The following is a 21,496-nucleotide window of genomic DNA, read 5'->3' on the forward strand; positions in this document are numbered from 1 at the left end:
GGTGGTCTTCAGTTTGGAGGTGCCTTTCATGAATTTCTGACTTCCCTCTCCTCTTTCTAAGTCCAGTCTTTCCTGTCAATTATCTTCCACTTATGCTGCCCACTTAAGACAAATGTCTGTGAGCAGTGAATATATTTTACTGAGATTCCAAAATCCTAAGTCTTCTTATTCACCAAGGCTGGTCAATATTCCAATTCCAGAAAATTACCATTGAAAATCTTGCTGGCCATGAATTCGTAAGTGCTCATCAAAAAAACCATCTCTAAAGTTCTGACCATAAACATACAATTCAGTACCTTTGTGGCTCAAAACACATTTCACAATCTTTCCTTTCTTTGAAAACAATATTTTATGCGTTTATAAAATGGGAACATTTTGTTCTAGGTCATGAATTTAGAGAAAAAGTGGAAAAACTTCTCAAACCTCAAACTTCATTTATGCTCACATCTCCCTCAAGATATTTTCTTGTCAACTTGACTGCTCCAAAAAAAGTACAGAACCTGGGAGTAAGATTCTTGTTGCTGTTAATAATTTATTAACTATTTTATCTTGCCCCTAATTATTGAGCCAAATAGTATCAGATCATGCTCCTTCTTAGTTGAAAGATTATCAGTCAACAGAATCAAAGTGGCAAAGCAGAAAGAGCTTAAGTTTGGGTGAAACAATTCTCAGAACTGTAATATACACTTACTGGCTCTGTGACACCAAACAAATTGTTTACTTTCTCTCTGCCCTTTTTCCTTCATTCTTAAAATAGAAATAAAAATGTCTATTCTACCCCTCCCTACCAGTGAGCTGACACCAGCCCAGAGGGCCCGCAGACCCAGCCTGTGCAGCTAGCCCCAAAGGAACATGACCCCACCTTCCCACAGGCCCACAGTCACTGCACGAGGCAAGAGCCCGCAGCCGTCTGTGCCAGCCCTGCCTTCCAGTGTGCCCACAGTAGCTGGCCCAACCACAAGAGAAAGGGGCACTCCTACAGCACATAGCTTTGGTAACCAGAGGGGAGCATGTTGCTGAGCCCCATGATGCCACTTTTCCAAGATCTAGAAATGCAACTGACATAGCTGATACAAACACAACACAAAAAATTAGGCAAAATGAGAGGGCAGAGGAAAATCTTCCAATCAAAGGAACAAGACCATATCTTTTTTAAAAGTGAAGACTGTATTACACACTCCAAGAAAAGTAATGGGCTTTAATTACCTAAAAGCATATAAAATAATGAAAGTTCAGAATCTTTATTTCTTTCTTCTAATGGTATAATTTTAATGGGGAGTAAGCTGGCACCCTACCACTAGCTCTGTAGGTTTATGTGAGTTAGCCATGCTTTGGTACATAGCCAACTCTACTTTAGCTATTACCGCAATATAGTTTCATTCTGTCCTCCTTACATAATGTGACCTGTCCAAAAATGTGTCAGCATTTACAAATCATGACTCATAAGAAGATGAGTTGTCTTAACCATGGCAAAGCATTGCCCAGGACCATTACATGGCTTTGTCAGGGCAATGAGTATTACTGGTTACAGATATCTGACTTAAGCCCTGGAATATAATACTTATGAATTCCAGAATTTAAGTAAATAATATATGGAGAACTAAAGAAGAAGTAATTCAGCCGAGTGCAAATACTCCAAACCTTCTTCTTTTATGGCACAGAGTAGAGACAACTTTTTCAGTGAGAGACTGAACAGAAGAACAGACAATGATTAAACTATACATGAAAACAGAACTTTGACCCATTATCTGTAGCAGTCTGCCCAGGAAACCAATCCCTTTATATGCAATAAACAACCCAGGAAAGCAGCGTGTAAGTGCAGGAAGCTAGATTGATATCTCCAGTGACAATCTAGGAGGCTAAAAGGTAGCTTTTGTGACAATCCCAAATGTCCAACATTTGCTGAGAAACTGACAGCCTCTCTCGTTTTTGTCTTGTTTCCAACTTGGATCAATCAGAAAAATTCGAATATGTACCTCCTAACCAATAGCACAGGATGCCCACTTCTAGTTAGCCCAGCTACAGTGTCCCCATATCAACAGTTTCCAATCAGGATACATGTGGAAACTTCCCTTTCCCCGACCATAACGTTTTCCATGTGTCTGTCTGCTTTGAGTTTGTCTGCCAAAACATGAATTTCAGTGGCTGACTTTCCTCTACAGCAAGCGCTGAATAAATAACATTGCTTGATCTTATTTAATCTTTGCTTTTTTCCATACTAGGCACAGACCTGTCAAGTCACAAAGAAAGGAACTGTGAATCAATCTTAACTGTGAAAAGTGAAAGTGATAGTCATTCAATTCTGTCCGACTCTTTGCAACCCCATGGACTGTAGCCTGCCAGACTCCTCCATCCATGGAATTCTCTAAGCAAGAGTACTGGAGTGAGTTGCCATTTTCCTCTCCAGGGGAATCTTCTCAATCCAGGGATCAAACCTGAGTCTCCCGCATTGCAAGCAGATTCTTTACCATCTGAGCCACCAGGGAAGCCTTTAACTATAGACTAGTTAATCTCAGTTCTTCCCATTTTACAAGATTAATGGCATGCCATACCTTCTTCAAGAGATGGAAAATTCTTCAAGAGATGGGGATACCAGACCACCTTACCTGCCTCCTGAGAATTCTGTATGCAGGTCAAGAAACAACAGTTAGAACTGGACATGGAACAATAGACTGGTTCCAAATTGGGAAAGAAAGGAGTACGTCAAGGCTGTATATTGTCACCCTGCTTATTTAACTTATAGTCAGAGTACACCATGCAAAATGCCGGGCTGAATGAAGCACAAGCTGGAATCAAGATTTTTGAGAGAAATATCAATAATCTCAGATACACAGATGACACCACCCTTATGGCAGAAAATGAAGAACTAAAGAGCCTCTTAATGAAAGTGAAAAAGGAGAGTGAAAAAGTTGGCTTAAAACTCAACATTCAAAAAACTAAGATCATGGCATCTGGTCCCATCACTTCATGGCAAATAGATGGGGAAACAATAGAAACAGTGAGAGATTTTATTTTCTTGGGCTCCAAAATCACTGCAGATGGTGATTGCAGCCTTGAAATTAAAAGACGCTTGCTCCTTGGGAGAAAAGTTATGACCAATCTAGACAGCATATTAAAAAGCAGAGATATTACTTTGCCAAAAAAGGTCCATCTAGTCAAAGCTATGGTTCTTCCAGCGGTCATGTATGGATGTGAGAGTTGGACCATAAAGAAAGCTGAGAACCAAAGAATTGATGCTTTTGAACTGTAGTGTTGGAGAAGACTCTTGAGAGTCCCTTGGACTGCAAGGAGATTCAACCAGTCCATCCTAAAGGAAATCAGTCCTGAATGTTCATTGGAAAGACTGATTCTGAAACTGAAACTCCAATACTTTGGCCATCTGATTTGAAAAGACCCTGATGCTGGGAAAGATTGAAGGTGGGAGGAGAAGGGGACGACAGAGGATGAGATGGTTGGATGGCATCCATGACTTGATGGACATTAGTTTGAGTAGACTCCAGGAGTTGGTGATGGACAGGGAGGCCTGGCGTGCTGCAGTCCATGGGGTCGCAAAGAGTCGAACACGACTGAGTGACTGAATGGAACTAATGCCTCCTTCTTCTTCTTCTTATTATTTTTTTATCCTTCCTGTCCCTTTTCTGTCTGTATCATCTCTTTCCTTATATAGGACTTACATCTGCAGTCCTCTGGTTCTCCTTACGGCTCACTTAGATTATAATAGCCCCTATAAACCAGTCAGCTTTACCTTCTCCTCCTGCTAGTCCAGCTCATCACTACTACCAGATAAATCTCCTAGAAGCAGTGTTCTCGCTTATCTGGCAGAAACATTACGTGGGAAAACTTTCAGTCTAAGAAGACAACTGGCCTCAGTCAAAATACCAGCAAGGTGCTTTGTGGATCTCAACAAACTAAGGGCTTCCCTGATAGCTCAGTTGGTAAAGAATCCACCTGCAATGCAGGAGACCCATATTTGATCCCTGGGTGGGAAGATCCCCTGGAGAAAGGAAAGGCTACCCACTCCAGTATTCTGGCCTGGAGAATTCCATGGATGGAGGAGCCTGGCAGGGGGTTCTCAAAGAGTCAGACATGACTCAGCAACTATCACTTCACTTCACTTCATAATTGCTTTACAATGTTGTGTTACTTTCTGCTGTACAGTGAAGTGAATCAACTATATATTTACATATATTCCCTCCCTCTGAGACCTCCCAACTACCACCCTATCACGTCACAGAGTACTGGGCTGAGCTTCCTGTGTTTTACAGCAGGTTCCCACTAGCTATCTATTTCACACATGGTAGTGTATATATGTCAATCCTAATCTCCAAATTTGCCCCACCCTCCCCACCTCCCACTCCCACATGTCCATTTTCTATGTTTATGTCTCTATTCTTGCCCTGGACATAGGTTCATCTGTACCATCTTTCTAGACTTCATACATATACATTAATACATAATATTTACTTTTCTCTTTCTGACTTACATCACTCCGTATGACAGACTAGGTCCATCCATATCTCTACGAATGACTCAATTTCATTCCTTTTTATGGCTAAGTAATATTCCATTGTACGTGTGTGCCACAGCTTTATCCGTTCATCTGTCATTGGACAATTAGGTTGTTTCCATGTCACGGCTACTGTAAATAGTGCTGCAATGAGCATGTACTATATATGGCACATAAAAGGAAAAGTTATAACATTGAAAACAAAATTGCTTTAGAATATACAAAATTGTTTTATAATATACTTTTTCACTATTTATAGGGTCAGAGAAGCTATATTAGAAAAAAAGATTTGGAGGCTTATCTATGTTTATCTTATAAAACTTCAGGAACTTGCAGTCATTTTAAAGAACTACAAAGATTTTTTTTTTCCCCTCAAATGTCTGATCAGGGACTAGAACATTTATTTTTCAATGAGCTAGAAAACACTGAAACTACATCTCTATCAGAGGCATGTTGATTTTGGATGAGAGAAAAGAAATTGTGACCTTAGATTTTTCATACCCATCCAAGATAACCTTCCATAGGACAAGTTACCAAAAGAGATGCTCAGACTTGCTAGAGTTACTAAATTTCTCCTGAACCACCTTGGAAAATTACATAAAGACATACAACTGCCAACTGACCCCAAACGGGCAATTTCAGAATGCATAGGTCCAGCTTTAAAATGTTTAACAGAGTTCTTGTTTCTCAGTTTGTTTTCAGTTTTCTAGCTGAAAGGTGACTTGTCAGGTAGATTTGGCAGTTTGGGGTTATGCTTGGACCGTGCACCTTTTCACACCTGTCTCCCTTCTGCTTCTACTCTAATTATCATATGAGAAAAAGTGCTTCACAAGCAATATTTTGTATCCTATAATCAGATTAAATACACGTCCTATTGGAGAACCCCCCAAATTTTATGTGTGTGTGTGCTCAGTTAAATTGTTACACCAAACATATTACAAAATGCTGTCCTTCCTTTTCTAAAATCAAGTTGCCTGGAGCCACGTAAAAGTCATTGTCATTACCAAGGAATTTGAATGTCGGATTTCAACACATTTACTACTCTTGCTGAGTGATCTGAGTCATTAGGCTTTTATAAATGAAAAAGATAGTCATTCCACTTGCAGATAATATCTGTTCCCAACTTCCTTTTTTGCTCTAGTTCACCTTTCAACCAATATGTTTGAATGTTTCTATGGAAATTAGACATGAAAAATAATATATATGATCTGATTTCAACTATGGAAAATGTATATTTTAAAAAATCTGTAAGCAACATGTTTTATTTTTACATGGTGAAGAAGAAATACTTCGCCTTATTAGTACTTCCTTTTGGCTGATGACATTCAAATTCATAGAAAAAATAGATAAAATTTTATAAATTGTCCACGAATGAGCATGATATAAAACAGAATACACAATTATTAAAAATCAGAAAAAAGTACTGTAAAGTGCTAATAGTATTTTTTCTCCTAGTAGCTTGACCATAAATAATTTAATTTCCTCCACATTTTTATGTATTTAAAATTTTCTATAGTAAAAATACAAAATTTTATTGAAATATAAAAACTTTAATTGAAAATATTTCATAGAAACATGGATTTCCATCAACAACAAAATCAAGTAAACATCTGAAATAAACTAAATAAACAAACATCTTAGTCACTAATGCCATTCCACAAAGAGGCTCCAACATATCTTTCCACAACTTCATTTTTCGTTTTTCACTACTCATGTTCACACACTTTTTACTTCAATAAAAAGTCAGCCCTTTGCCATTTTTTCAGAGACACTAAACTTTCTTGAGTTTGTTGGTTGTTTATCCGGTTCCTGGATTTTCCTCTGCATCCAAACTACTTCAGTCTTCACTCATTTGTGGCTTTACCCTAGGCTTTCTCTCAAGAAAATATCTTTCCTTCTTCATAATTCCTGTACAATTTATTTACTTCTTATAAAATTAGTTACGCAGCGATCATCTCCTCTAGTAGATTATACTCTTTTTTTCCTTCTTTCATCCTTCCCAGCTAATTTGGTCACTTTTTTCTATATTTCTCCTTTAAATATTATCTTCAAATCTACAATCTTAATTTGTTTATTCTGAAACATTTAAAACTGTGACACTTGAGAAACAAGTGAATAGCTAGAAGAATGATTGTATTGGTTGGAGGTAGCAAGGATCTTGTGCTATCCTGTCTGATTAGTCATGGAGAAGCATGATAAATAGGAAGACAAAAGCGGAAAGTTATCAGATAGAGTCTTACCTGGACTAACTGCCTGCTTTTAAATCAAAGTTTGAATCAGATTTAGGTATTTTAGATCAAAGGCTCAAAAAAATTTTTGAGCTCAAAAATTTTATTCTAGAGTGTATTTCTTCTGTTTTTACAGAATTTAACAGTATAGACTGTGGCTATATATATTCAGCTTTGTATTTACTTATCTCTTATCACATTTGATTTTAAATACATTTTTCTTAAAACTGCATTTAAAAGTTCTACCGAATTCTGACTTTTTACCAGGTTAACTTACTTCTTTTCTCAATCCCACAAATGTAAACTGTCTAGTAAATTCCAGTCATTTTTTCCAGAATTAAAAAAAAAAAAAAATGCCCCAGTTTTCTTCTTACCAAGACAGGAAGCATTTCCTGGAGATTAATCACTCTTTTGACTTGCAAAATTGGAAACGTTGGGAGAAATTAGTAAAGTAGGTTGTATCATCCTACTTTGGATTCAGATTTTTTGGAAATGGTCCTGTTGCCATTTGGAAGAAAGCAATCATGAGTCAAACTGCGGGTGATCTAAACAAACACTGTCACCTTATAAAAATCGGACTCTAGACCGTGGACCTAGTAGAAGATAGACAGAGAGCAAGCCATTAAGACCACATCAAGCTGAGAGAAGTCAGTGGAAATGAGAAACCTTCCGATTCTGCTGTTGCTATGTGTGGTGGTGTGCTCAGCCTATCCACTGGACAGGGCTGCAAGGGCCAAGGAAGACACCATGGAGCTTGTTCAGGTAATTAAGGGGGCGGTCCTCACATCCCTGATGGCCCGGTGGGGAAACTAGCTCTGCTTTCTATTTATAAAGCTCACACAGAATTGTTGGAACTGACCATCTACGAAGTGTAAAGGCAGAGTTATACGTGTTGCACATGGAAAGGGTCTCAGTATCACTCACCTGGGCTTCTCTTTTTATACTGAAGGAACAAAAGCCAGAGATATTAGGTACTAAGATCAAAACCACCTTAGTAGCAGCATTGTTTAAGATACGTGAATAACAAGCAGAGAGTATATGAAATGTGTCTTGTTTTGAAACTTCTGTAGGTATTTTAATCCAATATAATGTTAGCTGGATATTTTTATTGCTGCTGTCATGTTTAGACATAGAGATTTTTTTTAAGTTTTTTTCTTAAGCCAGCTCCTTATGAGAAGTATAAAGTGGAAAATTGAATAAATGTAGCTGAAATAGACAAATACACACAAGGAAGTTTGATTGTTTGTTTATCTCCTTTAAGTTCCCTAGATACTTACCTTGATTTTCCAGTTCATGGCAATTTTCATTGCTCTGGTAGTAAAATAAGCTGCAGAGATTATTCTGTTACAAAGATAAAGCAAAAGTGAAGAAGAGTCTGTAATTGAAGAATTAAACATGACATTGACTTTTATTTCAGTAAGCTAGAAGACTATTTCAAATAGATTAAGTGAGCAACTGCACAAATTTACTGTAAACCACTAAAAATCATAAGAATAACCTAAAACTATACTTATTTTCCATTAGCAATATCTAGAAAACTACTACAACCTTGCAAAGGATACGAAACAGTTTGTTAGAAGAAAGGACAGTAGTCCAGTAGTCCAAAAGATTCAAGAGATGCAGAAGTTTCTGGGGTTGGAGGTGACAGGAAAGCTGGACTCTGACACTCTGGAGGTGATACGCAAGCCCCGATGTGGGATTCCTGACGTTGGTTTCTTCAGCACCTTTCCTGGGGAGCCCAAGTGGAAGAAAACTCACCTCACGTACAGGTAATGGGTCCAAAGAGATTTTTACATACTATGAGATTTTATAAATTACTATTACAGGAGAAAATAGTATCTTTATTATTACTTTTTTTCATACAGAATTGTGAATTACACAAAGGATTTACCCAGAGATGCTGTTGATTCTGCCATTGAAAAAGCTCTGACGGTCTGGGAGGAGGTGACTCCACTTACCTTCTCCAGGATCTATGAAGGAGAAGCTGACATAATGATCATATTTGCAGTTAGAGGTAAAAAAACAGAAACAAGGGGGAAAAAACCCACACAAAATTTTATCTAGTGTTGTTTCATTAGAAAAAGATTGCAAAGAGATCCTAATTATTGATCATCCAATAATTTTTTCTCTCTCTCTCTTAGAACATGGGGACTTTTTGCCTTTTGATGGACCTGGAAAAGTTTTGGCTCATGCCTACCCACCTGGATCAGGGTTTTATGGAGATGCTCACTTTGATGATGATGAACAATGGACAAAGGATACATCAGGTTAGCGATACATCTCTCAGAATGATTTTGGTGTTGATTTTTGTTTTAACTTGGAGAAGTCTCAATAACTAAGAATATTGGAGAAATGGAGTGTGACAGATTTCCCAGTGGGACAAGAATCAGCAGAGGCAGACTAGAGATGGGAGTAATTGGATATGGCTGGATACTTTGTCTCAAAGACTGATTTCAAGAATGAGTCTTGAAAAACACTTGACTTTCCATTAAGTGTAATCAGTCAATTGATCAATTAACCAAAAAAAAGGTGGAGAGGGGGGCAAGAAAGGTACTGTGTTCTTCCAGGAAATAAGCGACTATAATAGCTGACCAAATGAACATAATACACAGCTGACCTGTATAATGTATGTGCATTTAAGGAATAAGTAACTGTTATCTATGATTTCTTAAATAGGAATCAATTTATTCCTTGTTGCTGCCCATGAACTTGGCCATTCCCTGGGTCTCCAGCACTCAACCGAACGTGAAGCTTTGATGTACCCAGTCTACGACCCTCGCACAGACCTCACTCGGTTCCGCCTTTCTCAGGATGATGTCGACGGCATTCAGTTCCTGTACGGTGAGTGATGCCGGAAAAATTAGACGTGGTAGCTTTGCAATGATGGTCTTCAGGAAAGCTTCCAAATGCTGCATAAAACATTTATAATTTAACTTGAGGCACTTTGAAAACATGTGGGAAGCATATACAGTGACAGAAGCATCATTTCCTGCTGATGTTTGCATCCTCACCTCTGTCCCCTTTAGGGTCTCCCCCAGTTTCCCCTAATGACCCTGTGGTGCCCACGGAATCTGTGCCTCCCGAACCCGGGACCCCAGCCGCGTGTGACCCTGCCTTGTCCTTCGATGCAATCAGCACACTGAGGGGAGAAATCCTGTTCTTTAAAGGCAGGTCAGTCCAGAAAACGTTATATTCCTGTCTATTCTTTTGATGTATCAATGCAATGCTTAGAGAGGAAAACAAATAGAAACTTGATAGAGATTTTTAAGTATTTAAAACAAAACAATTTGGCTCTGAGACTTGAAATTATTCTGACGCTCCACTTTCCACATTTTCCTAAAACTGTCAAGTTCATTTTCAAAGACTTAGGATGATTTGATTTTTATCCTGTAACTATCACTTCCAAATATTATTGAGTCATGGTTACTTTTGAAAAGTCACAAGTAAAACTTTAGAATCTGAATTTTACCCTTGCTTCCTTTAAAAATGATACCAGGACACTATTACATTTAATCAATTAATTTACTCACTGCTGGATAAATATGCACATGATTAAACCGCACAAGTGGAAAGAAAGTTAAAAGAAGTCATCATCACATCACTGATTCAGCTTCTCAGTTCTCCCTATCTCCATCCATAGTGATGAATGCTTAAATATCCTTCCAGAATTATTCCGTGTATGTATAAAAATATACTTACATGTACGTATACACATCTGCCTTTATTTTTGAAAATATAAATCATGGTGTAATATATATACTGTATTGTATGAATTGTAGGTGTTTAAACTTATAGTCAGTTGATTAATTTGCATTATAGGATAACTTCCCTTTCACAGAGACATTATTCTGGAATCCTATGCCAGCAGGTCCAGTGCAGTCTTCTGGGGGGAGAAAAAGAAAGATTTTTCCTTAATGGCAACATACCTGATTTCTGTCTGTCATTGATCCTAGAGGATGTGGAAATGGAGGGAAATGGGTGAGGAAGCAGAGTGAGGAAAATATGCTGAAAGGCGGAAGACTTTTTTCAATTTTCCTTTCTTTTTGCATATATTTCAGACATTTTTGGCGGAAATCTTTCAGGACATTCGAACCTGAATTTCATTTGATCTCTTCATTCTGGCCATCTCTTCCTTCAGGCATAGATGCCGCATATGAAGTTACTAGCAAAGACACGGTTTTCATTTTTAAAGGTAATTATTATGTAATAATTTCTTTAATTTGCCGAAATAAAGCCTCTCACCTAAAAATTGATTAAGACTTTAACTTTTTTCTACAACAAATTCTGTCTGGTTTATTTCTTAAAGGTAACAAAGCTGTAATTGAGACTGGCATTATTTTATTTATATTTTATAGATGATGAAATGAACACAAGAATAGAAATAGCCCAGTTGTAAATTCCCTCATTTGGAATTTACAACTGTGTTCATTCCGTCTGTGTTCATTCATTCAACCTACAAGTTTTTGTTTAATGTCTATTTGGGGCTGCTAAATCTAAAATTCTGGCTTCTTTTTCTACTATGAAAGTCAAAGGTGCTAAGAAGTATTTCCAAAACCAAAGACTCAATTGTTATAGATTCAGTGTGATTGTGTTTTTTTCTCATAAAAACAGGAAATCAGTTCTGGGCCATCAGAGGAAATGAGATGCAAGCAGGTTACCCAAGAGGCATCCATACCCTGGGCTTTCCTTCAACAGTACGGAAAATAGACGCAGCCTTTTCTGACAAGGAAAAGAAGAAAACGTACTTCTTTGCAGAGGACAAATACTGGAGGTACTATTTGTTTGTAATAACTTTGTATGATCCTGCTGCTGCTAAGTCACTTCAGTGGCATCCGACTCTGTGCGACCCCATAGACGGCAGCCCACCAGGCTCCCCCGTCCCTGGGATTCTCCAGGCAAGAACACCAGAGTAGGTTGCCATTTCCTTCTCCAATGCGTGAAAGTGAAGTCGCTCAGTCGTGTCTGACCCTCAGTGACCCCATGGACTGCAGCCTTCCAGGCTCCTCCGTCCATGGGATTTTCCAGGCAAGAATACTGGAGTGGGGTGCCATTGCCTTCTCCGTGTATGATCCTAGTTAGGGAAATTATCTTCTTTCTCTAAGGAAGTCGCCTGCCTTCCTCTTATACCTTCGTCCCCCACAGGAGGAACGGTGGGGCTCTAGACAGCTGTGGGGGAGTCCCTGTGTGTGTGCTCAGACCCCAGTCATGCTCAACCCTTTGTGACCCCATGGACTGTAACCCTCCAGGCCCCCTGTCCATGATTTCCCAGGCAAGAATATGGAGTGGGTTGCCATTTCCTCCTCCAAGGGATCTTCCTGACCCAGGGATCGAACCCGTGTCTCCTACATTGGCAGGAGGATTCTTCACTGCTGAGCCATCTGGGAAGCCCCAGTGACAACATATATAAACCAAATATGATAGAAAACTTGAAATTTGTATCTGAAATGAATGATTGGATTCACTTTGTGTTCACATCTTTGTGATAGAAGGATGATTAAGATTTTTTCTCTCCAGACCTAAGAAATATGGTAGCAAACAGCATCTGCTAGATCAAGATGCTGCCTCTCTTTCTGGTAGAGATACAATTTTAAGAGCCAAGTTTGCGGTACCATTAAAGTCACACATTTCTGTAGCACTAAACACGCCTGACATTTATTTGCAAATCTCGGAAAGTTGATTAGAATTCCACATTTTTTGTCAATTTTGATAACACGGCCTCTGTGCAATGCTGAGCTTTGTTTCTTTTACTTGGTGCAGATTTGATGAGAAGAGACAATCCATGGAGCCAGGTTTTCCCAAGCAAATAGTGGCAGATTTTCCAGGGGTTGAACCAGAGGTGGATGCTGTTTTTGAAGTATTTGGTAAGAGGACACTCCTTTTGTTGGCAGTGGGGCACTTGAAACATTCTGTAGTACCGGAAGAAAGAGGAAAGCTGAAGTATTTAATAAAGTTTTCTTTAACCAGGTTCCTCCTCCCAACCCTAAATTTCAGCTTACAAATTTCATATCAATTGTATGACTACTTCGTATAATAAGCTGTATAAAAACCCCCTCAAGTGGTGTGGCCAAGTTCAACAGTGGCCAGCTGGCTTCTCCATCCCACCACTAATTCCCACGGAGAGTTTCTCTGTCTTTCCTGAGTAGTCAGTCAGCTGCCAATATTTAACTTTCCATGAGCCCAAAGTTAAAAAAAAAAAAAAGAAAAGGATTTTCTCCCACCTCAGGGATAGTTGGGTGGAGGGATAGATGATCTTTATTGAAAGGTAACCTGAGCACCAGGATGGCAGAGTCAGAAAGGATCGTCTGGTTCTGAAAGAGTTCCTGAGATTCTCTGAGGCCAGAGAATCAGGCTTCTTTGTCAGCAAAGGGGAGGAGGAGTATTCGGGAGGAAAAGTGTAAAGATACACAGTTTCTGAAGATGCAGAGAATTTTATCTGATTTTAAGCGGAATAACCTAATAATCCAGAGCCTGGTTCTGCTGTCAGACAGAGCTGGAGTGGGGTGCTGTTTCCATCCTTTCCTTGTTGAGTGACCTTGGGCAGGCATTTAAATTTGTCTGAATCTCAACTTCCTATCTGTAAAATGGAGTTAGATATATGTGCCTGATAGGACTTTTACAGAAAGAAATGAAAATAAAAGTCATGCAAAATGCTTACCATAGGTCCTGGCACATAGTAAATCTCTACAAACACTTTCTACTTTTAGGTATCTGTTATTCTGAGTTCTGTGTGTTGCCAAATTTACTTACTTGAAGAAAAATATCTCATTATTTCCCCTGTCTGCATTTGCAGGGTTTTATTATTTCTTCAGTGGATCTTCGCAGTTTGAATTTGACCCAAATGCAAAGAAAGTGACACATGTGTTGAAGAGTAACAGCTGGTTGAATTGTTAGGAGAGATGTTTAGAAGGCATAACTGGGCATTTTAAGTTAAGTCGATAACTCTTCACCTAAGTCTCTGTGAACTGAAATGGTTCGTGTTCTCCTGTGTGTGCAGTGATGGAGACCAAGAGTGTGAGCTGTGTGTCTTGCCCACTAGCCTCACATATCACAGGGCATTCAAATGGGCTGTGTGTTTGTACTCTGGTCACATGCATCAGCCTCCCACGGGAACAGGGTTAGCACTCTGCAACAGGCAAGCGACTGTACATAGACTATTTGCTTATTATTTAATAAAGAGAATCTGTCAGTTAACTTTATCATGTTGTTTGTTTCAATGAATGCACTTTCCTCACCATCTTGGGTGTGTTGTGGACTGATCAGTCAACAATGGAGGTACAGGATCAGGGTCTCCATGGCTGGGACCTCAAAATGAGCTCAACCAGAACTGGAAACAATCTGCCATTTCCCCTCCCCAGGTGCCCTACCAAAGGGATGCTATTTCCGCCAACAAGGCTTCATATGTGTTCCCGACACACCTAAGGAGAAAGATCAAGGGAGCTGTCACCACACAGGGCAGGCTCTGAAAAAAGTTGTGAGGCAGAATCCTATAATCAAAGCAAATCACCTAGTTCACACACCTCATTTTTTCTGGTGGGGAAATAAACCCGTTCTTTACCTTCTCCTTTTTTTACTTATATATTGCATCAATGGAGTTCCTTTCCCTGCACAGGTAAATAACTGTGCTCAGATCGCCTCTATCCACACATGAAAATGCCCTCCTATACTCATTTTGTATCTGTCCATGTCCCCATAAGCCCCCATGGACAAATGGTTATCTTAAACCAGGTTGCCACTCCTAAGTAATATGTAGCACAGTACTGGCTACACAGTAAGAGCTCATTCATGCTATCACTTATTAATTCATTTGAGAATAATTTATTACTAGTACTCCATGTCTCAGGTATTGTGCTAGGTTGTGGGCATGGGAGCCTGAGGAAATGGACACTGTCCCTGCCTCACTGAGATTATAATCCAGCAAGAAAGACTGTATGCAAAGAGTGACAAATATGGATACGCAACTGTGGTTTTAGGAAGAGTCATACAGGAAAAATTCGGCTTCTTTGAGAGAATAACAGGAGGAACTCCTTTGAGCTGGGTGGTTTTAGAAGTTTTGGAAGAATGGCATTGGAGAAGGTTTTGAAGGAAGACATGAAAACTAGCTGAGAAGATGGTTTGGACTAAAGCGGTCACAGGGGAGAATCAGATGGGCATATGAATGTGCATATGATTGGCAGCAGAACTCTATGATGGCTTAGACATGGAGTTTATTTAACAGACAGAAGTGGCCAGAATAACTCCCAGACAGCTTTGTTGAGCTTATGGATTGATGGGGGAAGAACTGGAAAGAAGCAGTTTTGTGAGGAAAGGGCAATAGTTCGGAAGAATTGCTCAGTTTGCTAATTTTTGAAATGTCTGAGAGATGCCCAAGTAATACCATGAAATAAATGAGGTTAGAACTCAAAAAAGAAGATATAGTGATGATGTTTGGTGATAAATGTTAACTAAACTTACTGTGGTAAACATTTCGCATTGTATTCACATACCAAATCATCATGATGTACACCTAAAACTAATACAATGCTGTATGTCAATTATATCTAAATTTTCTCTTTAAAAAAGAGAGAAGATATGAATATGTGGAATTTTCCAGCATTTTATTAGTCTTATAGTGCAAGACATACCAAATGAAAGGTTTTTATGATGTAATCTTAATAAACAACCGTATTTTGCCAAGGATTGAACATGTCTTTATTTTAAAAATTAACTAAATTCATTTGGTTTATTTTTTGATAGACACTATGCAGCTACAGCATGAATTTGAAAGGTAAAAACATGCAATGAGAAATTAATTTTCCTTGCAGGTGTATCATCACTATCTAGTTCCTTTATTCAGAGGAAACAAACTAGAATTTTAGGAATCCTTTCAGAACTATTTTATACATATACAAGCAATAATATTATCTTTATAGGTTAAAGTGCGTGTGTGTGTTAGCCGCCCAGTTGTATTCGACTCTTTACTAACCCATGGACCATAGTCTGCCAGGCTCCTCTGCCCATGGGCTTCTCCAGGCAAGAATACTGTATTGGGTAGCAATTCCCTTCTCCAGGGGATCGTCCCAACCCAGGTCTCCTGTGTTGCAGGCAGATTCTTTACCGTCTGAGCCACCAGAGAAGCCCTAAGTTAAAATGGTAGCATATAAACTCACACTGCTCTGCCGTTTGCCACTTACTATAGCCTGGCAACCATTCTACATCAGTACATGCAGAATTTGCTTCACTTTTCATGACTACGTTCTGTGAGATAAATATGTGATTTATTTATTCAGTTTCCTATTGGTCACTAAATTAGTGATTAAATAAATGCATACATCAAAGAAATAAAATTTAAAATATAAAATAATAAAAAATAAAAAAACATTTAAAGTAAATAAAACTATTACATTAAATGATTATTCAGTAATGTGTAATTTGTGGTTGTCATGAGTATCCAAATGGCCCACGTGGTGGAGAATTTAAACAATAGTTTCCCTACCCCTCCATCTCTGCTCAGACTTTGAAGGTTAAGGTTTTCATCAGACATGCAAGTGTATTCAAGGATATTCATTGTAGCATTGGGAAAAATAGTAAATAAATCAAATAAAATTGTAGGCATCAGTATACTATTTTCAGTATTCAGTGTATCAGTAGGTGATTTTAAATATTTCACTATTATTTCTATTATTTGATTGGCATGCAAAAAAAAAAAGCTGCTCTCAGACATGAACTAGTCCAACTGAAGGTCTGACATATATTATTTGTCCTGTTTTAATGCAGAAACAAGTAGTTTACATACATCACCTCACTTAACTCTTCTTTGGGAGGTAGAGATTATTACCTCAGTTTTACAAATCTAAGGATTGCTGCTCAGAGACGATAGGCCATATCCTCAAGGTCATGCTGATAATAAATGGCTGAACCAGAGATGTAATCCATCTTGGCTGACACCAAACTTATGTATGATCCACTCTGCTGTTCCCTACTCTTTGTATCGACATGAACTGACTATACGTGTGACGAAAAACAAAAGAGATGAAGCAAAGGAAAGACTGACAGAGGTAATTAGTCAAGAGCTGGAAAAGAGATAAAGGAACTGGCTCTTTATAGCTAGCTGAATCAAAAGGGGAGGTTGGAGTGGCCTAGGCATGGTGTGTAATACAGACTTTCAAAAGTCAAAGGTTTGTAACTCGAGTAATTTCTACAAGTGCTGCTTTATGTATTTTTCCACTTAAATAAGGAATATTAATTCAGGTGATAGAATATTTTACACGCATCTAAGTGTACAGGAATATGGCTTTTTAAAATAAATAGTTCATTCATAATTCAAGAGTATTTAATGACTTGTCAATTAGGATTCTGCTGGATAGTAGAAAGGGACAGTGGGAATCTCACTCATCCATTCATGCACATCACTAATTAGATGATGAGGCATTTGGCTACCTTAAGAGAGTCATAGATTAATCTTAGTTATAGATTAGTGGTTTTAAAAAACCACTGCAAAATCCGATACTAAAGGAAAGTTCATGGGTGATTCATAAGAGAGCATTGTAGAGGACTCCCACACTTCTGGGACAACACGTGTGACACATGAGACCACAGATACATTTTCAAAGGCTTGAAAATATTTTATATAGATCTGTTACAGAACATCAAATTGCTTTCCCTGACACATTCTGAAAACGACAATTTAATTTTAAATGTCTCTGCACATTAACCTGCTTTGAATTTCATTTTCCGTGAAGTCCTAACATGTTACCATCTGACTCTGTAGCAAATGAAAAAGTCTTTTTGTCAGTGCTTTCAGTCCATGTCAGTTTTGTGATTAATCAGATTCAAATTACATCCTCATGAGCAAGTAAAAACTTGGGAGGAGAGTCACAACCGCAAGACTACAGTTGGCAGAAATCTAGGTCAAAATTCTGCTAAGAAAGGACAGAAGTGCTTCTAACACTTTTGGAGGTCACAATTTGGGGATGATACCACTGATATGGAAATAAACATAAAGGGCAGACAGGATAGGAGACATCCATTTCTTCCTTTCCTTATTCATTCACTCTTTGGGCAATAGTTACTAAGTACTCACTGTATGCTAAGCACAGTGCTAAAAGCTTGGATACATTTGGATAAATCAGTGAACAAAACAGGTGAAGATTTTGTCGTCTTAAAACTTCCATGCATGAGAGCGGCAGACAAGAAACTACAATAAGAACTATAAATACACTGCATCACATGCTGGAAGGAGATACAGGCCCGAGTCCGCCGTGCCCAGTGTTCAAGGAACAGCAAGGGGCTGCTGACGGCAATGAAGTCAGAGGGAGCGGGTGGGAGCCCTAGAAGAGAAAGGCAGAGAGATGCGGGCTGGGGCGGGAGCAAGTCCGCGAGGTGATACGGGTCGGTTTAAAACTTTGGTTTTTGGGTGAAATGGAAGAACCGTAGGAGAGAATAGGTCAGAAGAGGCTCTGGATACCCTGTTAGATCATTAATAGAGCAAACGGGAACATAGGTAGAAGCACAGAGACCTGTTAGGAGGCAATCGTACTATTTTAATCCAGCAAGGATGGTGACTCCAGCTAGGTGGGAACCGCAGTAGTGGGGAGAAGTTATTTGAGATGTATTTGCAAATAGAATCAACAGGATTTAGGGTGTGAAAGTGTGAGGCTGTAAAGTGTAGGAAAAAGAGAAGAGTTTGGAGGACCTCGAGTCTTTTAGGACAAAGCTGTTGAGCGGCCCTCACTTGAGGCGTGAGCAGGCTGTGGTGGGAAGACCGTAAGTTTAGTTTGGGGCTTGTTGTGTATTTGCTATGTCTATCTTACATCCATACAGTGATGCTGGATTTATGAGTCTGGAGTTTAAGGAAAAGCTCTGGATTGGAAATGTAAATTTGGGAGTCATCAGCACATAGATGGCTTCATTTTTTTATTAAAATTTCTTTGTTTTATTTACTTATTTTTAAATTAAAAATTTTAATTAAAAAAATCAGTTAATATTTTTGTGGTGCTGGGTCTTTGGTGCTGCACACGGGCTTTCTCTAGTTGAGGCGGGTGAGGGCTACTCCCCAGTCGTGGTGTGTGGGCTTCTCCTTGTGGAGGCGCCTCTTGTGATGGTGCGTGGACTCTCAAGTGTGTGGGCTTCAGTTGTTGTAGCACAGGGGCTTAGATGCCCTGCAGCTCATGGAATCTTCCCAGGCCAGTGACTGAGCTTCCACCCCTGCACTGGCAGGCAGATTCCTAACCACTGGACCACGAGGGAAGTCCCACATCGATGGTTTTAAAGTCTTGTAATTCGATGAGCTTAACAGTGGAGTAAGAATATAGAAGAGAAGTGGCCTCAAAAAAAAAAAAGAAAGAAAGAAAGAAAGAAAAACAAATCCCTGGGGCACCCCAATATTGAGTTAAAGAACACATGAACAATGAATTTATATTCCACCACTCTTCGATGGTGCTGACTTGAAGCATCAGAGTCATTTATGAAACAAAGCAGGGTAGAAAGTTTATCATAATCTACCGTTACAGATTGCCTCTTTTTTGCTACTTGTGAGAGTCCAGGTGTGAATAGTTATTTTTATATATGTGTGTCTGACAGAGAGAGGAGGGTAGGATATGCTCTTGGCATGGACAGTTTGGGGCAAGAATGTGTGAATCCTCCTGGGTGATCCAAGGATGAGCAGATGATGAGTGAGGAGGGGTGTTTCAGCAGGTCAAGGGAGGAAATCAAGGAGGAGCGAGTGGAGAGGGCAAAGGATTAAGGTGATGAAATACGGAAATCTCACAAGGAAAGGAATATAGATTGGTCACATAGGAAGTGGATAGTGAACAAGGGGGCGTCTGGAGAGAATTTTCATCCAGAGTCCCAGGGCTGAGCCCAGAGAACCTGTAGGAGAGCCTTCATTCTTCCTAGTCTAGGGACCAAGGAAGGGCCAGTTAGTCTACCTGAGAAGCAAAACCAAGCTTACCCTTTAAGCAGGAAATGGGTGCTGCTGTGATCTGACTTATCTCTATCCCATTCGTGCCCTGATGAATTCATTCCTTAAACAGACTGCGTGTCTGAGATTGCCAGGCCCTGTGCTAGGAATGAAGATACACTGAGATAAGATTCCTGTTCATATTCTCGTGGAAGAGACAGAAAGGGCAATCAGGAAACTGATTGGAATATAAGCACTGCTCAGGCCAAGCCCAAAAAGCTGGGGACACACACAGAAACTAACCCAGTCTGGGGACATCAGGGAAGAATTTCAGAGGAGATACACTTAAGCTGAAACCCACAGGGCAAGCATTTAGTGAATGAAGGAAAGGAAGGATGATATCCCCACCAGACAGAAGGCATAAGATGTGTCAAGATCTGAAGGGGAGGGACCTTGGCTTTTTATCTTCTTCAACCCCTTAGCATGGCATCAAAGTGCCTCATGTGTTTGTGTCTTTATGACAGCTCCCATTATGGCCCACCCTAATGCTCCAGCCGCTGAACCACTTGAGGTTTCCTCTCCATGCCAAGCTCTCTGTCCCCTCCCATCCTTATGTTCAGGTCTCATGTTTGCTTTACCCACTGTCTGGCATATTGTGGATATCTTCCCAGTTCATTTCCCTTCTCTGGACATATCCTCCTAAGGTCCCCGTAGGTGAGGTTGGGCTAAGCAGTCATGCTTGTACCTGCAGTCCCACAGTCATGCAAAAATCTGATTGGATTACAGAAAGGCACAGGAATAAGATAGAGCCTATGAGGTGCTCTCTCCCAGAATTAGAAGCAACCCATAATACACAGTCAGACCATACTGTGGACAGAATCTATAAGATCACCTAGGGTTGGAACCCAAATCAGGACCATGGTGTGTCAAAGTCCTGCACAGAATATTCTCATGGGGAAGCATCCTCCCTGAAGCAAAACTGATCTACAGAAAGAGAAAAGAACAGCGAACCTGCAGGCTAAAGCTGAGAACACAAGGGAGAGAGAGAGACTGAGAGGGGGAGATGGAGACAGAGCCTGTAATTGTCCCATTTCTCAGGAAGGCCGTCCTGAGATTGGATTCCATGAGATTCTTCCATTTCCTTATTATAAGTTGACTGTAATCATCCTCCAATGAAGTGATTCCTGGCTTAGACATAAGTTGGGAGTGGATTGGTGAGCCACAGGCTTTCAAAGTGTATGTGAGATTTGCTGTGGGGTCCCAGCAGGGCAGAGAAAAATGCCGTGTCGAGGCACAGCCAGCAGTTTATGAAAAGTGGAGAAAGGGCAGCCGGTTCATCTGCTATCTGTATTGAACTGTCTCCTGAAAACTCAAGCCAGGGCCTCCCTGACAGCAAAGTTTTAGGGGCTTGGGATGAAAAGTAAGGTGTCTGAAGCTGTCAGTTACTCCTTGTCATCTAAATTCTACTAGGAGACAGATATATTACAGTCCAGGTTTCCTTACTGAAAATTAAAAAAAAAAAGTAAATAGCTGTTGTCGGAAGCCCTTTTAGTCTGAATTCATATTCAGATTATGAAAATGTGTCTGAAAATTAATCATCGACTTGGCTGAACTGTATCCATTCCTTGCTCTGCCCTACTTAGTGCTAACAGTAATGGCAGGGCTCTGAGTGATGGGAAATGGGCTGGAGACTGTTGAGAAATCCGGTGGAGGAGCTGGAGGGATCCAACTCCCTGCCCAACACATCCCTTCAAACCACTTCTTGCTATTGGGTTCTATATGATTCCTCTGAGTCTTTAAAATTAACTTCATTTGAATTCAGTTTCAATCAGATGGTTCCCCAGGAAAACACACATAACGTTCTCTCAGCTGACTTGCTCTTGA

The 21,496-nt window shown here is 39.7% G+C and overlaps 1 protein-coding gene across 1 annotated transcript; it reads left to right on the forward strand.

Annotated features, from left to right (window-relative positions):
* The first annotated feature begins 7,272 nt into the window (after positions 1 to 7,272).
* Positions 7,273 to 13,931, forward strand: LOC147357278 (stromelysin-1-like). The gene is made up of 10 exons (XM_086338276.1): positions 7,273 to 7,497; positions 8,260 to 8,504; positions 8,601 to 8,749; positions 8,877 to 9,002; positions 9,412 to 9,576; positions 9,762 to 9,906; positions 10,794 to 10,927; positions 11,347 to 11,506; positions 12,493 to 12,596; positions 13,526 to 13,931. Exons 1-10 carry the CDS (start codon positions 7,393 to 7,395, stop codon positions 13,624 to 13,626), a joined length of 1,434 nt encoding a protein of 477 aa, XP_086194402.1. The 5' UTR covers positions 7,273 to 7,392; the 3' UTR covers positions 13,627 to 13,931.
* Positions 13,932 to 21,496: the final 7,565 nt, after the last annotated feature.

Source organism: Bos grunniens, chromosome 15, assembly GCF_055505025.1.
Source record: "Bos grunniens cultivar Pamir isolate PY7600 chromosome 15, Bosgru_T2T1.0, whole genome shotgun sequence".
Taxonomy (NCBI): Eukaryota; Metazoa; Chordata; class Mammalia; order Artiodactyla; family Bovidae; genus Bos; species Bos grunniens.

What these genes read in the sequence shown, in the direction of transcription:
- LOC147357278 (XM_086338276.1), top strand. Translation starts at nt 7,393, where the DNA reads ATGAGAAACCTTCCGATTCTGCTGTTGCTATGTGTGGTGGTGTGCTCA. An exon ending in ACACCATGGAGCTTGTTCAG is followed by an intron (nt 7,498 to 8,259) that starts GTAATTAAGGGG and finishes ATTTTCCATTAG; the next exon opens with CAATATCTAGAAAACTACTA. An exon ending in GCAGAGGACAAATACTGGAG is followed by an intron (nt 11,507 to 12,492) that starts GTACTATTTGTT and finishes TACTTGGTGCAG; the next exon opens with ATTTGATGAGAAGAGACAAT.